Raw genomic sequence first — 17093 nt, forward strand, 5'->3', positions numbered from 1 at the left:
CTATGAGGTTATCAATTCATGTTTTTGTAACATCAATCCTTAGTCTCACTGAGGGTTTTAAGATATGTTTTCAAAAGCTGTATGTATCATTTTCCACCAGTTTTTGTACTTTCCTTGGTCCCGTGGACTGTCATTTTGAAGACTGCCTGGCTACTCCCATATAAAAAAAAAAAGTTATTTCCCACTGAATTGTGGTAGTGTCTTGATGCATAACTAAGTTTTTGTTGATATGATGAAACACTGTCACTTCTAACATATGTGTCACCCTTAATTACCATAGAGACTTAGTATCATGGCATAACTTGCTCTATATAGCTGTTCAGGTATGTGGTGGTTTCACATACTACAAATGTGAGGCCAACTCTTAAATTATAAAACTGCAAATGCTAGCTGCCCAGGTATTTGGATGCTTTATGATAAATTCTTACACTGGTAGACACAATCTTGAGCATTTTCCTTATATAGAAAGTGCTAATGCTAGTTTGGGCAAGGAAAATGATAAATGTGCAGTAGATGAAACTAAGCTGCAGAACTTTGCTGCCATAAGCACAGCCAACGTTTGTTCTGAAGACAGAAATCCATCAGTTGTCAACAGGAATAGTAATAGACATACCTGATGATTGCTGTACTCTTGTGGCAGACATAGTGAGGAATTGCTCCTATCTGGGAAAGAAATTTTATCTCATCCTATGAAGAGACAGAATGCAGCTGGGAAGCTGCCTTTGCTGTGTCACGTGCATCTAAGTCCCTTATATACCTGCACACTATGGGAAAGCTGGTACCTTTTCTTTCTCTTCTGCTTTGAAAATCATCAGGTTTGGGATCTACACAGCACTTGGATGTGAAGGGCCTCGTTAGTACCTGTAAATTAAATGTGAACCTAATTTTATTTCTTTGAATCTTAGTAACTTTGGTTTGTGTTCCTTGCTGGGCATATTAAATGGAACATAGCATCCTAAATTGGAACTAATAAGCCATACCTGTCTCTAAGTATTTGACTACGGACCATGCCAGGCTTTGCAACATCTTTGGCTTTGAAATGTTTCATGTGGCGTCTTCTGCCACCCTGCAAAACAAGCTACATGTGCCAATGGTCACATATGCTAATGGTAATCAGCTGTCTAAGAGAGATATCATCACTCAGTAGAAGGGATAAATGTATTTGAACAGACCATTAGACATTGTCCTCCTTGAAACAGGCTTATGCCCTGAATACCTTACGTGAGAATGAATCAACCTAAAATCCTAGCATTATTGTTCAGTAGTAAGATGGGGATTGGGAGCTGATGGTCATCAAATTTCTTGGAACCTCAAGTCCCACCATCCACCCCATTGTATCTGTGCTTGCTTTTATGTGGCCGAGGCCTTTGTCCCTCTGCACAGGGTCAAGGGGTTCTGCTGTTAAGTTCACTGGGATCCAGACTGACTTCTGTATTGTGACAGTAAATCATTATGTGACTATTTTAAGATACTTGTGTAAAAGTAATAGGATAAGGATGAGCTGCATTCTCCATTCCACAGGGAGTTATGTAAAGTACCTTGATTGGAATGGGAGACAGATTTAACTCGATTGAATCACTGAATGGAAATATAAGACAATGCACATTAGCCACTTAGTTCATTCCATAAATTCTAATAATTAAAACTGCATGTGCAATAATAATGGCTTTCCAGATACATAAGGAGGAAAAACGCACCTTTGATACGGTGTGGCATAGGCATAATGAAAACATGTAGGTAATGGAGGATCTGTGTAACAGGAAGTTAGCACACAGAACCTGCAGCTGGAAATACATAAACACATTTCCCGACAGAATTTCACTACGTCACTATTCATTAAGAAAATTGGCAATAACTGACAAGATAGGCACAAAATGAATTTTCATGTTGCTGGGATGAAGCATGGCTCCCAGCAATTAATGGGTTTAGTCATATTAAGCAGATAAATAATGCTATCTGACATTACAGTATTTCACATTACACTAAAATTTTGTAACATTTGCTCATAATATGACTTGAAATATGTTACCTAGGAAAAAAAAATCTTATCTCTGGAACAGTCAAACCCCATTAGAAACCTTAGGCTTGAAAAATCACAATGTTAACAGTTATATCCCCTAGCAAAGGTTTGCTTTCCTTAAATAGTGTTAAATTTAAACCCAGAAGCTCTAGTCTCTTTTGGAGTTACTCTTCCACAGTGCATTGAGCTTGAAAGGAAGATTTAGTGCACAAAATATACTGCGCATTGCTGAAGGTTGGTAAGTGAAACACTAAGAGCTATGGAAGGAGGTTGCCTTTAGAATGAAATCACATCAATGATATGTTCTCTAAAATATGTTTTTGTATTCTGTTTTATAAAAATGCTCTTAGTGTGACTCCATTATACTTAGAATGATTGATAACTTGATTGGCTTGAATTTCATTTTAACTGGCATGTTTGCCTTAATCGTAGCTGGGCATATTCTGAGTACCACTCTTCTTGCATTATTTCATACTGGAAAATACCCAGTGTATCCCAAGCATTAATAGAAATTGAGAACAAATAAAGGAATATAATCTCTCATTTGATGCTAATTTTATTCCAAATTCATTGAGTAATGTAGAAGAAAATGTGATTGCTTGTCAAAGCTCAGATGCAGTTTTTTTTGTTGGGGCAGAATGCAGTGGATTTGGAAGTGTCATGTTTAGCTGCAGGCAATGATGCTTAGTGTCTCAGCACCCAGCTCCCACTGAATTTCAACAAGAGTTACCAAACAACCTTCCCTTGGGCTCCAGTGAAAACCCTTGGCTTTCTATCTAGTCTGAGCTGCAGTTTCAGTAGCAGGATACAAGCTTTTTTACTGTGGTCTCTTAAGGTATTGTTTCCTGAAACAGCAGAAGATGATCCAAGTGCAGAGAGAGCACAGCAATTCTGGACTAAAATATAAAATCTCTGTACTAAAATATAAAAATCTCAAACTTTAGTACGAAAGGGCTGCTAGAAAACAGCAGTTATCAAGATTGTTAGGACTACTCAATACAGCAAACCTTTCCAAACCCAAATAATAAACCATACAGATAATTTTTTATGTGTGCCAAGATACAATTTTATTGCTTCTCAGGTAACACTGCATTTAGGCATTACTTTGACATGGAATTACTGGGAGAGCAAAAACCGTTTATGTCTTATGACATCTGTCCTACTCTATGTTAGCAGAAGAGGTAGGGACTTTTAGGAGACCTTGCTGGCAATGTTGTAGGTGCATGCTAAAAGCTTAATAATAAAGTTAGCAAAGGCAAGTAATCCCTGCCAGTGTGTGTAATACAGAGCTATCTTCAACTGAAAGTATTTAGCACTGTTCTTATGTGACCTTAGCATTCAGAACAGGTTCTAGCAATACTAAAAATATACACTTAACTTATTTCTAGCTTTGTTTAACGATGCAAAGAAGAAAAAGTTGGTGCCATACATCCAGCTGCTGTTTGTAGATGACCAGCCAGTGCTGCAGGCTGAACTCTTGGCATAAGAAGCATCACATCATCTCTCTATGCTAGTCTGTCTGTATTAGTGTTATTGCACCTTCATAGTATCAAAAAGTTATGGTTTTACTGTGCTTGTTTTAAAAATAATATATTTTAAACCAACCAAACTTATCGGAGTTAGTATATAAAAATATACATGTTACTGCTCACATTATACAGTAAAAAAAGATAGCACCTGTGTGGAAAGCTCATTCCTTTCTTTGGAAGGAAAGCTGTCTCCATGTAGTTGCTTCAGTAACACTTATTTATACGTACATACATACAAACCAGAACTTCAGCCACATGAATCTGTCCGTGTCTGTAGTACAGAAAACAGAAGGCCCAGAGGGGTGATATGTCTCATTCTTTCTCCATCACGGAGCTGCTGCCATTCACACTGTGTGAACAAGAGCATGGCTTGGGTAAAGCATGAAAAGCGTGAGATAAATTATGCTCCATGTGGCATAATTCCTTCCAGGGAACAGCATAACTAACAGCCCACAAACAATGTACATTATTCTGTTGTCAGAAGGAACAGCTGTCAGTCTGAACTCCACAACCCTTGCTGAGGAATGCCAGCATGGCTGTTGGGCCACATGTTGCTTCTGCACTGCAGTGGGACTTAGAGAGAAGGGCCAATGGCACATGATGCACTTGTAAAGCTATGACCCATGGGTCTGCTGGTATCTCCTTCAGCCCAACTTAGAGAGAAAAATGCAGCGTGGACAAAAAGGTTGTGGATCTTGTCAGACCTCTGTACAGGAGGGTGAAACTGTCAGAACAGACAAGTTCTGGGTGCCTGATCCCTGGAGGCATTCAAGACTAGGCTGGATAGGGCCCTGGGCAGCCTTATCTGGTGGGTGGCAATCAGCCCACAGCAGGGAATTAAGAGCTAGATGATCTTCAAGGTCCCTTCCAACTTAAGGCATTCTATGATTTCAAACACTATTAGAAATGATGTCTAAACAACTTAGACTACTGAAAAAGTAGGTTTCTTTCTTACTAATCGTAGCTGCATTTTACTATGATAAAAATGGGCATTTGAAGAAAACCTGTTATTATTGAAGATCCTTGGAGTTACGTTGTAAGTGCCTTTCCCAGATCTAACCTACTAAGAAACATTACCATTTTTTCCCCAAAACAGAACTGTGTAATTAGATACAGCATTTAACCTTGTGAAGAAAGTTAAAAAAGAACAACCCTATTTCTATGTAGTTTCTGAGGTAATAAACTGCCATGTTAAAAATATATGCAAGTCATACAGTTTTGTGTGTGTCCCTTGTCCATCCTCCCCAAAAAGGGGATGGACATGGTAGATTCAGTAAAATGGAGAAAAGGCCTGTGGCATGCTGCTTGGTATACTTATATCATAGTTCATCATGGTTTCTTGTGAGGTCTTCCCCATAATTAGTAGCTTGACTTCCAACAAACATATTCCAGTTGTCTAAAACCTCCTCTTTTGTTAGTTTTTGATCCTGGTGGGAAGAAAAGAAAACCTCTTTAAGGACATTTTTAAAGCTAAGTATAAGATACCACATAGACTTACGAGAGCCCAGGGACACAGAAAGTTCTTCAAAGAAACCAGTCTTGAGATTCAGGAGTCATTGCAGCTGTGAGTGAGCTTTTCAACCCTACTGAAGTCCCTGTGGCTTCAGTTGGGTCAACTACTAATTGAAACTAACTTGTAATTAACTCACTACCAAACAGTCTGAGTTATCTGGTACGTAGTTTTTCACGTGGTTTGGTTTTGCCTTCCTAACAATAAAAATCCTCTGTGTATTTGGTTCAAGACAGTTGCTTGTTAGAAATTTAAGCTGCTCTGTGTAAGAGTTTGGGTTTTTCAGGCTCTAACTTTGCCGGCATTACACCTCAGATGATCACCATCTGGGATCTCTAGTCTCTCATGTTAAATGAAGTGAATGTGTATCTGATTACAGAAACACCTCCTAGGTGGTATCTAGCCTCTAAAACTTTAAGCATAGTGCACTAATAACGACAGTTACCAGGAATCACCTCTTGCTATCTGACTCTATGTTTAAAAAGAACCAACCCAACAACAACCAAACAAGAAAACCCCAACCCTTAGTTTTTCCTAAAATACATTGGAACTCTGTGTACCTTATCGACATCTGATTCATAGACCAAATGCCTGGCTTCAGCAAGTGCATGATCGTAGTCTTGTGGGAGAATCCAGTGCTGAATCTCCTCTTTGTCCATCTTTCCATCCTTGTTGAGGTCACGGAAATCTGCAAACTGCTCACGCTCTGTGGTCACCCAGTCAGGCTCTGGTCCTCCCTCTTCATTTGCAAACATATCAGCTGGAAAGGGAATCGAAGTCTCACTCAAGTCATACTTAACTTGAAAATTATATACCAGCTAGTGATATTTGCAGTGTTCCTCAGGAAAACTATTACTAAATAGCAATCAGAGACTTCAGACTGGGCTTAGTCACGTAGAAAGGGACTTAGCAATTTTATCTTGTCCCTGCCAGCAAACGTCTTCATGGATAAAATCAGACTCCAGCCAGCAGAGTGGTTAAGGCAGGCATGTCCAACTCAAAAAACAAGGTAAAATATCTCACTCGTTTTTTCTCTTTGTTCTTCTTTTTTAACACTTTAAGGAACATATTAAAAATTAGAATGTTTATTATATATTTTACAAGGGCTGCTCTGAAACTAATGCCTCCTGTTTTATGATGTTGGCCCATGATGTCAGAGACAGATGCTGGTGGTACGGCAGTAGAGGTTGAACCTTCCCACCAATATTCCATTGCATGTTGTTGCTATGGGTCGTGGTAGGAAAATGCCACAGTGGCAGCTGCTATCTATATAAATAGGGTTTGGAGAGTACCAGTGACTAGTAAGAGCTAGTACTGATTTACATCTGTTCTTTTGCAGCACAGGCCTTCCAAATCACAATAGTTGCAAAAATCCTTCAGGAAGCACAAGTGTGTTTGCTTTATCCTTCTGGTCTCTGTGGCCAATCAATTGGCACCTGCTCATTTGGGGTGCTTATTTCTCAAGCCTTTGATTTTTCTATTGAAGCTTGCTCTGTAGATAATACTACTGGGACTTGTGGCATTTGGTTTTCAGGGGTACGGTATGGAAAATGTGCATCCTGCAGGGTTGGTCTTAAGGTCAGGCTCACTGGCATTTGTATATGTAAATGCTGACCTGAAATGTAAGAATAGTCTCCCCTTACCCCACAGTGGAAGCATATACACTAGGCTGAGGCCTCTCTATTGGTAGAACTGTTCAAAATATCCCTGAAAGGCTCAGTACCTGTTCATGCAGGGTGACAATTCAGTCCTCTGTGCTTTACGTGACTGGAGATATTCTGCTTTGCTGCTTTTATAAAATCTAAAACTAATTTTGTAAAAGTCAAAACAAGAGGCAAGAAGGAAGGAGGGAAGAGGGAAGAATTGCTCTGCAACCTTCAGCAGGTTTCCCCATGAAATACCTGATCCAGAGACTGCATTCTGTGGGCTTTTTTTATTGTTCCCAATCAAAGAAGTGATTTGGCTGTTTTTTAACCCCAGCTTGATCAAAACCAAAATGGAATTGTATCTGAAAAAGGGATGTAGGAATATTTTAAACAATTTTCCTCAACTCATAAAGAAAACTTCAGACAACACATTCACTTTCACATTTTTAAAGAGCAAATTATATTGTTTATTCGAAGCGCCTGACGTCCTGTCAATTTGATTTTTATCATCCTTGCCAATGTGGGGTGATTGTGACTAGAACATTCTATGCTTTCTATCCTAGAGACAGAAAAAAACAGCATTTGCAATGGTAACAAATGTTGACAATTACCTTATAATTATATGTAGGTAATGTCACTGAATGAACTGAAATTACTGTGGAAATTATGCTGCCCTGTTATTTCAGTCATAAATGAATAGCACTCACATTCTGAGGCTAAATATAATTTACAAGGCAAAGAAACCCCCTGCCATTAATTAACATGTGTATACTGTTCCTGATTACATGAGAAGTGATCTTTATAGCTTTCCTGGTACTACTTCCTTGATTTAAAACCCATCAAAGTGAGTGAAAAGGGAGAGGTTAGCTTTTGGAATCAGCAGAATTATTCAAAAGGGTACAAGGTGTCATGTATAGCTGATCTCTAGTCCATTCTGTTTTCACGTCTAAGCACAAGACAGCAGCTAACTGCACAGAGTGACTCAAGTTTGTGTAAATTAACGGTGACTGATCTGCTGTTAATGTTCCCAATTCTGTTCTCTGTCACTTAAGTAACGCAGACTTGTTTTTCACATCACAGTTTTTTGAGAACCCTGAATCTCACTTCTCTAAGGTTCATTCTTAATGCGTTGTCTTGTTTTTCTAGGAGAAACAAAGACATTGCTGCAAAAAATCCTTTTAGAGCTAGGTGGGTTTACCTCCTGAATAATCTAGACTACTTAGTAAAAACGGGCAACTTGGAAGCACAGAAACATTCCTCTTCGTTGTAGCTTTGAGAGAAGAGGGACAAATGGACACTTTGTAAGAAACAAACTTCAAGTCTTACCAATGTACTCATCCTGATCCACAAAGCCATCCTCATTTTTGTCTATGTCTTCTAACGTTTCCTGGAAAATAGTTTTGCACTGAAGTAATTAAGAGAAAACAGAATTCTGGCTATTCCCCTCCTCAAGTCATTCTGCACTCCAGCCCTGACCTGGACATCAGGCTGATGTTTTAAGCTAAGTGCAATTACAAGTCAGTATCGAACACTTTGTTTTTGACAGCCTCACATCAGCATACTTTTTCCTTTATTTTGATACACATCCATACCAAAATGGTTTCAATTTAAGAGCAGTCTAAGTGCTCTTGTTCGGTCTTCCTTGTACTGAAAGCTCTAAATCAAGTGAATTTCAAGAATTTATCCCTTTCAGTTCCCCAGTTGGCCATTAAGCGAAGTAAAAATAGCGTCATTGGTTTTGCACTGCTTACTAAGACAACGATGTTTTTCATGTGCTCAAATTCCTCTGGGTGAAGGAAAGCAGTGAATTCTTCACGAGTGGCAGCTGAGTCTCCATCCAGATCTGCAGTTTTGAATCGCCTTTCGTCTCTGGGCAGCATTTTTTTAAAACTGTGCCGATCTGTTGCATCTTGGAATTCTTCTGGTTTTTCTGCCAATTAATCAAGACAATCACAAAATTACGTGATAGTGCATTTCACAAGGAACAACAAATTCTCCTAATATACTGATATATACACTGAGTCTAGAAAGGCTTATTGCTAGAACAGCTGCTGTGTTAAACTGGAATTTCTCTTTCCTAGGGAACTGTAGGGTCAAACTCTTCCATTTTATAGGTGACTTAATAGTATAGGTTAATGGCCAAGTAAGTCTCCTCTTGGAATCCAGGCTTTTCACAGAATCACAGAATAGCCTGCATTGAAAAGGACAACGATGATCACCTAGTTTCAACCCCCCTGCCATGGGCAGGGTTACCAGCCACTAGATCAGGCTGCCCAGAGCCACATCCAGCCTGCTTTTGCAGCATCACATAGTATACTTGGCAGATGAATTTTTTTAATCTGCTTTCATAAGTTTTGCTTACGAAGTATTCAGAGTAGATTTCATTTACAGAAGTTTTATTCCTTTTAGGAATCAGTACGATGTACACAACTCCTTGGTTTGAAAAAGCAATCAAACCTTCTACTTATGATTGCTTGCTATTGCTCCAGAAACTGCATATATGGCGTTAAGACACTGTCTTCTCATTTCCAGTATAAATGCACCCATGGCCAATTAATATCCATTTGTTGTTCTCTCAGCACTGTTATAGCAAAGATAAGCTATATGTATATTTATAGCTTATACCCAGCCAAAGTTTTTACCATTTACACTCTCACAAATTTAAGTGAGATTCAATTAACAAACATTCCTTAATTGTGTTTTTGAATGTAAGCACCATTTTTAATGTTAAAAAATAACACATTTCTAACTGGAGTCAGGAGACTTCAATTCAGCTTTGTCAGTACACTCAATAAAGCCCTCCACAAACCATTCTCTGTAGTGGTGATCCACATGGAAATGGCCACAATAAAGACACAAGAAGCTTTCAACCTCTGAGCATCTTTAGGCAATTTCCCAAAGCCCTGACTGTGATACCAGAGTCAGGTTGGCTACAAGGTGCCTCATAACCTCAGCTGTCATTGAGCATATAATCTGATGGTGTCTCACCTAGATAATAACCGTAGGTAGCTTGTTTGTACTCTTCCCAGGTGATTTTATTGTCCTTGTTTGTATCATAGTCTTTCCAAACCTTAGCGACGTTTTCATAGATGTAGCGTTTCTGTACCCGTTTAATCCAGTTTTTCAGCTCCTCTGTTGTGAGATAGCCATCTTTGTTTTCATCTATTCTATCCACAATCTTCCTGTAAAAAGAGAGCGGTATCCGTTAAGGGTGGGCAGAAAAACAAACCAGGTGTCAGTCCAACTTCATTATTGTTACCTGGTCCTGATTTTCCTCTAAAATGTAATGTCCAAAATGCAGAAAGCTGTCCCACTGACAGAGGCTTTCTTGTGTTTTGAAGATTATCTTACCGTTTCTCTATTCATTATTCAATATTGCTATGAATAATCAAAATGGAACCTGCGCTCTCAAAGTTACTGAACAAACTATCTCGGATGGCTTGTAGATTGTGTCTACTGACTTGGGGGGGACCTGCTCACAGGCTGCAAGCAGAGGCTACGATGGACTTAGACTAGGAAAACAACTACAATACAAGCACGCATCTTAGCAGAGGCCACAAGGACAAAAGTGTTGGGTTTTGTGGACCCCTGCAGTTCCTTCTGCGGCTTTCCAGCAGATCGATGCTAGGCTGGGGTGAGTCCTGTGAACATTCACCACTTGCACATGGTTCACACCCCCAGCTGGAAAAATGAAGGCCTAATTTAAGTAACCCATGCCCTTGTTTAGTGACACGCTCTATGTAAGTCACAAATGTGTATGCTGAGATGGTTTCTTTTGCTCGCTTTTCAAACAATCTGGATTAAACTGGTCATTTGTGCTTCATGGCTTTGCTTACTGAGATGCAGGTCAATAGCTGACAGCTTGCACAAGGAGCAGGAGGTTATGCTGAGCCAACAGCACCATTATGGTGGCATCAGACAGACAAACCATGCTTCAGTACCGTTCCTTGTGGAAGGGCACAACTCCTCTTAGTGAGAACGTACAGACATTTTCTCAGAATCACAGGATGGCCAGGGCTGGAAGGGACCTCAGGGATCATGGATCTCCAACCCCTCTGCCACATGCAGGGCCATCAACCTCCACATTTCCTACCAGCCCAGGCTGCCCAGGGATCAACCTGGCCTTGAACACCTCCAGGGATGGATGGGGCATCCACAGCCTCTCTGGACAGCTGCTCCAGCACCTCACCACTCTCATAGTACAGAACTTGACTATTTTTTTGACTATTCTCCGCTTACTGATTGCAAAGATCTTTTTATAACTACTGTGAAACTTTGTTCTAATTAGCAACGTGCCTTCTCGCAGACGTAAAGGGCAGAGAAGCAGTAAATTAAGGCAACTGATGCATGGAAGTAAGAACAAGACGGAGCAAATTGTCCCGCGCAGAGAAGTTGCAGGGAGCTGGTTTAACGGCGGCCTGGGAAATAGAAGAATTGTGATGAAGGCAAGAGAAGAAACGGCTTCAGCTTGATTCACGGGAACGGCAGAGCAAAGGGAGAGAAGGGATACAGAAGCGAGGCAGCCGTTCCGCTCTTCTTTACGCAGCAGCCCCGCGCGCCGCCCCCTCCCCCCCGCCCCGCTTCCGCCTCCCGGGCCGCCGCTCACCCCAGCCGCTCCTGACTCTCCTCCGGGCTGAGCTGGTCGAAGCTCCGCGCCTCCTCCTTGCCCAGGAAGGCCTCGTGGTCGTACCGGAATCCCGGCGCGTCCTCGTGCTGCTGCGCCGCTCCGGGCCGCGCTCGCTCCTGCCACGCCGTCGGCTTGCCCAGCCCGCCCGGCAGCGCCAGCAGCGGCAGCGCCAGCAGCAGCGCCGCTGGGCACCGCCGCCCCCCGCCGCCCATTCCCCGCAGGCGCCGGACGCCCTCCGTCCTGCTGCCAGCACCGCGCCGCGGCCCGCCGCCGCTCATCGCGCCCGGCCCCGCTCCTCCTCCGCCGCTCCGCCGCTCGCGATTGGGCAGCGGCCGCCCGCCAGCGCGGCCCGGCCCGGCGGCGCCACGTCTGCAGGGCGGTTCGGGCGGAGCTGCGGAGCTCGGGGCGGTCCGCCGTCCTTCCTCCGGGACCGAGGCCGCGGGGCTGGTCCTGCTAAGCTCGGGGGTCTGTCCCCTGCTCCTTGCCCACCTGTGCCTGCCTGACAGCTGCAGCGGGCTCACCGGAGTTTGCCCTTGCTTTTACGCTTAGGAAGTGGCCGGTGGTTGCCTTATCTTTTTTCCTGCTTTAAAGTTCGCCGAGAGAACTCGGGGAAGCAAATTAGAGAAGTCACAGCGCGTTCTCAGCTTGCTCTCTTGATACACGAATGAGCCGGCACAAAGCAGCAGCTCGCTTAAATGTTAAAGCCCCTCTCCTTTCTGTTTCTCAGTCTGTACAGTCTGGCCATCCCATGTGTTAGGCTTGTGGGTCCTGCTGTCATCCCTACAGTGGTTTGGAAAGAACAAAAATAGGATAATTTGCTTTTTGAGACAAGCAACAGTAAAGTAAGCAAACAAGCATAACTTGTAACTTCATGTAACACCGAATTAATACCCCAACAATATGTAGTAGAAGAAACAAGGTTGCCAGCACTGCCCTAGAAGATACTAATCATACCAGTGCCACCACCCCTGTAACTGAAACAAACTTGGGATCCTGAAAACGCTGGAGTAACTGAAACTGTTTGGGTTTATAAAGCCAGCAAGATGCAACATGTGTATTGTTTAACAGGTATTTGCTTGGTGCAAGGAAAACAAATAGTCATCATTAACATCTTCTGGAATTTCAGACTTGTGCAATGATTCAGATGTGGCTCCCCTTTCCAATCTTCCAGCAATTCTGTCCTTGAGGTACTGAATTTTTACCTTCTTGATCCGCGTGGTGCTGGTCAAGAGGTAAGCCACCTGCAAAGGTAGCAGGTGCGTCTTGCTGCTGTCACACCCTGAGCCTCTGATTGACCACCTGAGGCGAGCCATGAGTCAGCCAGAGGAGCACAGGTGAAGGCAATGTGCTCCTAGACCTATTGAAGAGCTGGCTACCAGTGGGGTAGGGTCACTTCTGGAGATCTGCTCTGTTGGTGTTTTGTGAGTGAGCCCAGGATAGGGGTAAGCTTTCTGTCTATTCTCTTTTTGTTATCGTTATCTGCTTTGCCAAACTCTCTTGTTTATTTTGTAATTATAGCCTCTTAATATTCATTGATTATACAGATCCTCTCAGCCTCGCTGTTCCCAGGTGTTTGTACTGCTCAGTTTAACTTTGATTTTGCTGTAGGGCTATCATGACATCACCAAACACCTGAAACTCTCAGTCCTCTTTGAAAAGTTGTTCCTTCTGTTAATTTTACATGATTCACAACATGGTAGAAGCTTTCTTTTGCAGTCTTAAGTTGTAACACTTTTTTTTGAGTAATTCTCTCTGCGATACTAGCATTTTCTGTGTTAAAAGTGTCACTATGAGCATGTCTGCTCAGAGAAACTGACCACTACTGAATGATCAACTTTAATTATGGTTAGAGTTTAAGGGGTTATTTTTGTGATCCACGCTACTTCCAGTCACGTGGCTGAGTTTTATGCACGTTGGGTTTCTTTGCATACAAGGTCTGCAACACTGAAAATGTGTTTTTAGCAATTTATTTATGCAGCAGCAGGCATGCTGGGTAGTTTATAAGCTTTTAATGAAACACTGGCAGATATTAGGGTTTTATGGGCTGGAAAGCAGTGCAAATCAAAGAGCTTAGCTTGCTGTTTATAACACTTTTCCCCTGAATCTAACAATATTTATCTCACTTTTTCCATCTTACATTTCACTCTTCACATATTTACTTTCACTGATATATTCACTTTCAACAAACTGTTGAATTTTACTCGGAGCCACAGTGTGTGTGTCCTACGGGTCCATTTACTCAGATAAGACAAAGATGACTTGTTCTATATCCTATCTTCAGTCTGCATTTGCCCTGATAAGGGCATGCTGACATCTTTGGTCAGTATTTCTGGGCATTGCTAGTAGTGCCTTTCCTCAGGCCATGTGATGAGCCCAAGGGCATGCCATGTTTTCTGTCTGCCTGCTGGCTAATACCTGTTCCTATGCTTTCAGTAGCAATCCTCTTCTCAAAGCACATCATCTCTACCTATTGTTTTTGATTCTTGCCTAGTAAAACAGTCATTATACTTGATGGCATCAGAATGTAGCTTTCAAAGAAAAGAGCACTGTATATTCCTACTGACATTTAAAGTCTGCACTAAAACTAGAATCCAACTCAAGCCTAAAGACTGATAGAAGTAAGAGTGATGGAGTACCTAATAGCTCATAGAGTGCAAATACATCTTCAGTTAAAGAGCCAGTCTCCAAAACTGCTTCAAATCTTCTATCTGATCTAAATTTTTGTGGCCTGTGTAGCTCTGCTAACAGTCATGCAAAGACACTCTCATCCTGGCTGATTCCCAGAGCTGATACCTTTTACTTCTGCCCTTGCAAAATCAGTTTATTTCCTGCTCATACGTGGTGCCTGATGGTACTTAGCCCCATTTACTTGGAGATCCCAAAGTAAATAGGTTGAAGTTCTGAAATAGTTAGTGGTTTTCTTAGCATCTGATCAGACACATCTCAGCATCCTGTGTGGCTGTGGTTGACCGTCCCCTGAGGCAACCTGAAGAAATGAGCCAGTGGATTTAACCCAGCAGTCCAGGCATTCATGGTGGCACTTTGTTATTAGGGAATGATGGCATGCTGGGGCTGGAATCTGGAACACAAATAAGCTTAACTTTCTGTGGGTGAGTGTGGGGAAGTACTGCCATTGACAGGGCTGGGGTGGTAGGATGCCCAGTTTCCCACTGAGAGCTGTGAGAGGCTAGATCCAGGAGCAGAGATTATTTCGACTCTGAAAAGTTTAATCTGTAGCTCAGTTGGGGAGCATGGTAATTTTTTGATGACAATTCTGCTAATATTAATAGGAGATGAAGATAAATGTCTGGGAGAAATATGCTTTTTCTAAGGCAAGCAAAAGAAGAACGTGTTTTTCTGAGAAGCTAGAAAATGAAAATATTTTTTTTTTTCCTCAACTCCACTGCTCCCTGTGAATTCATAGTAACTAAATTATGGTATTCCTCTGTACACAGAACATGTGATTGGTTTGGATAGATACGAGTCAACGATGTGTGTCACCTCAGATTAAATTAGAGAAACTTATTTTGTGTTTTACAGATCTGTGCTTTACATCCCAGTTAGCCTAATGTGCTTTGCATGAACTCAGATCACAGCAGCAGAACTGTTTGTTAAAACTTTTTACTTTCCAAAGGCCACAGAACACGCTCATCGATGCTGCTGAAAATTTTCCATTGGCACCAAGAGACTGCATACAGCAGTGCTGTATTTTACTGGCAATGTAATTGCAGCAGTATTTCAGAATGAGCTGATGCCTGGTTTATTTTGTATGATCTGGAATTAGGTGACATCTACCCAAATTGATCATGGCAAGGCCACGATGCTGGCAACCTCGTTTGTTCTGTGGGATATCCTACTTCTGTTGTCCTCTACTGGTCTCATCTAATTGCACTAGTAAACTCTTCAGGCAAGGATTTTCTAGTATTTCTACTGATTAATTTCTGGTTACTAGTGCTGTTACTATTGCTGCTTCTGGTTACCATTTCTACTATTTTTTATGAGCACTGTTGACTTTTTCTACTGAGTCTGTGCAGTGTCCATCCCACTTAGGGATAATCTGAGCTGTGCCTCAAGGTACTGTTGCCAATAAGCATGGTTAACGATCATTTTAGACCATTTGGGAGAAGTCTTAAACTTTTCCTCTTATCAGGAATTGTTGTTAGTGTTTTTTTTCCCCAAACATTTACATTTTCAAGAGTATAAAAAAATCCTTTGCTTCTGACAGCAGGAATCTGTGCGCCGTATGTGCAATTTGCCCTGGTAATTACTTATGTATGGTGATAACCATAGCAACATCCCAGGTAGATAATGTCATGCAAATTACTGCAGCTCCAGGGATGGAAGATGTTAATATAAGTAGTGCTCACACCCCTGGTCTTCAGCATTTTGCAATGACTCTCCCCTCCCTTCCGTATATATGTTGTTTTTAAATTTCCTTTTCTCTCTTTGTGATCAGGGAAGGAAAGAAACCCTCTTGCTATTTTTCTCATTGGTATTCACACAGAGGGAGGGGGAAGGTGGTCCTTCCGTGTTTCTGTCATGAATAATTTTGTGTGCAGGGTGGAAATTCCACAGTGTATATCAGGCATAAAGTCTAGGGACTTGGATTCACTGCAGGACCGTGTTGTGCTTCAGCCCAAGTTGTTGCATTTGCAAACATAGAGTGTGAGCGTGTGGGGGTGGAATTGTATCCACAGATGTTTAGACGGAGGTGTAAACCTCCTGAAATCAGTTACAGTGGAGGTGGGAGAGCAGCTTTGTTTTTCAGAGCAGACATGCTGTGGCTGAATACTTATCAGTGGCAGTGCGTTGTCACTGCGAGGAACAAATAGCAGTGAGGAAGCTGGTGGCAGTTATCCCTTGTTTGGTTATAAGCAAGAGAAAAACCTATGTATGTGCTAATCTGCATATCCTTTTGTTACCTGAGAGGTAGCTAGAGCCTCTTGTTAAAAACATTTTTTTAAAAAGAAAGCAAGGATTGGTTTTGTTTTTCTGGAGAGGAGCGAAGTTAGTGCTGAATTTTTGGTTCTGTGTTTCAATAGTGGGAACACGAGTGCTGGTCCTCCAATCCATGCTGAAGTTACTGATTTTGAATTCTTAACTGCAGCAGCCGTTAGAGGAGGGAGCACCTTGGTTAAAGAGAATGGGGATTTGCAAGAGTTGGAAGGGTTGTGCAGGCAGCTGGAGCCTGTAGTCAGGGCCTTGTTTGAAAGAAAAACGTTCTCAAAGCAAATTGAGCTATGCATTGGGCCAGCACTGAATTGTCTTCATCATAAAATCATAATCTCTCTCAAAGAGAAGCATGTGGAGGAGTAGAAACAGAATTATTGAAGTGACTGAGCAACTTCAGTTTGATGCTAGAGGCAGCAGATGTGCAGAGTGTTAACTGGAGATGCAAGACACCCCTGATGTGTATCCCCTGATAGCTGTACGGAGTTGTTAGCCACTCATACAGGTCTGCCTACAAATCTAGATTGTACAGTTTGATCTCTTTCAACTCTTACTTCTCTGTGAATCAGCAATTCAATACTTAGCCTATTGGTAGCACTGATAGCACTGTTCAACTGTGCCAGCCTGCCAAGAACAGCTAGTGATGACAGTGAAAGCCAAAAGGTCTCCATATTGAGGTAATCCAGTTAACTGTTAAGCTTCACAACCATGGTTTGGGCTACAGCGATCCCTGACTTTCACTGAAGTTGTGGGGGTTTGTTTTGTTTTGGTTTTGAGTCTGTTAGGATGCCTACCTAAGGAAAACAAGCTG

At 41.9% G+C, this 17093-nt stretch overlaps 1 protein-coding gene and 1 long non-coding RNA gene across 2 annotated transcripts in view; one reads left to right on the plus strand and one right to left on the minus strand.

Moving 5' to 3' along the window:
* Positions 1-1009: 1009 nt before the first annotated feature.
* RCN1 (reticulocalbin 1) lies at positions 1010-11578 on the minus strand. The gene is made up of 6 exons (XM_048948301.1): positions 11312-11578; positions 9694-9887; positions 8457-8635; positions 8032-8092; positions 5620-5819; positions 1010-4976 (listed from the first exon to the last, which is right to left on the minus strand). Exons 1-6 carry the CDS (start codon positions 11542-11544, stop codon positions 4869-4871), a joined length of 975 nt encoding a protein of 324 aa, XP_048804258.1. The 5' UTR covers positions 11545-11578; the 3' UTR covers positions 1010-4868.
* Positions 11579-12726: 1148 nt separating this feature from the next.
* Positions 12727-17093, plus strand: part of LOC125694710 (uncharacterized) — a 93895-nt gene continuing 89528 nt past the window's right edge. The window contains exon 1 of the long non-coding RNA XR_007377668.1: positions 12727-12774. This is a non-coding gene — a long non-coding RNA (uncharacterized LOC125694710). The remainder of the gene's footprint in view (positions 12775-17093) is intronic.

Source organism: Lagopus muta, chromosome 6 (genome assembly GCF_023343835.1).
Source record: "Lagopus muta isolate bLagMut1 chromosome 6, bLagMut1 primary, whole genome shotgun sequence".
Taxonomy (NCBI): Eukaryota; Metazoa; Chordata; class Aves; order Galliformes; family Phasianidae; genus Lagopus; species Lagopus muta.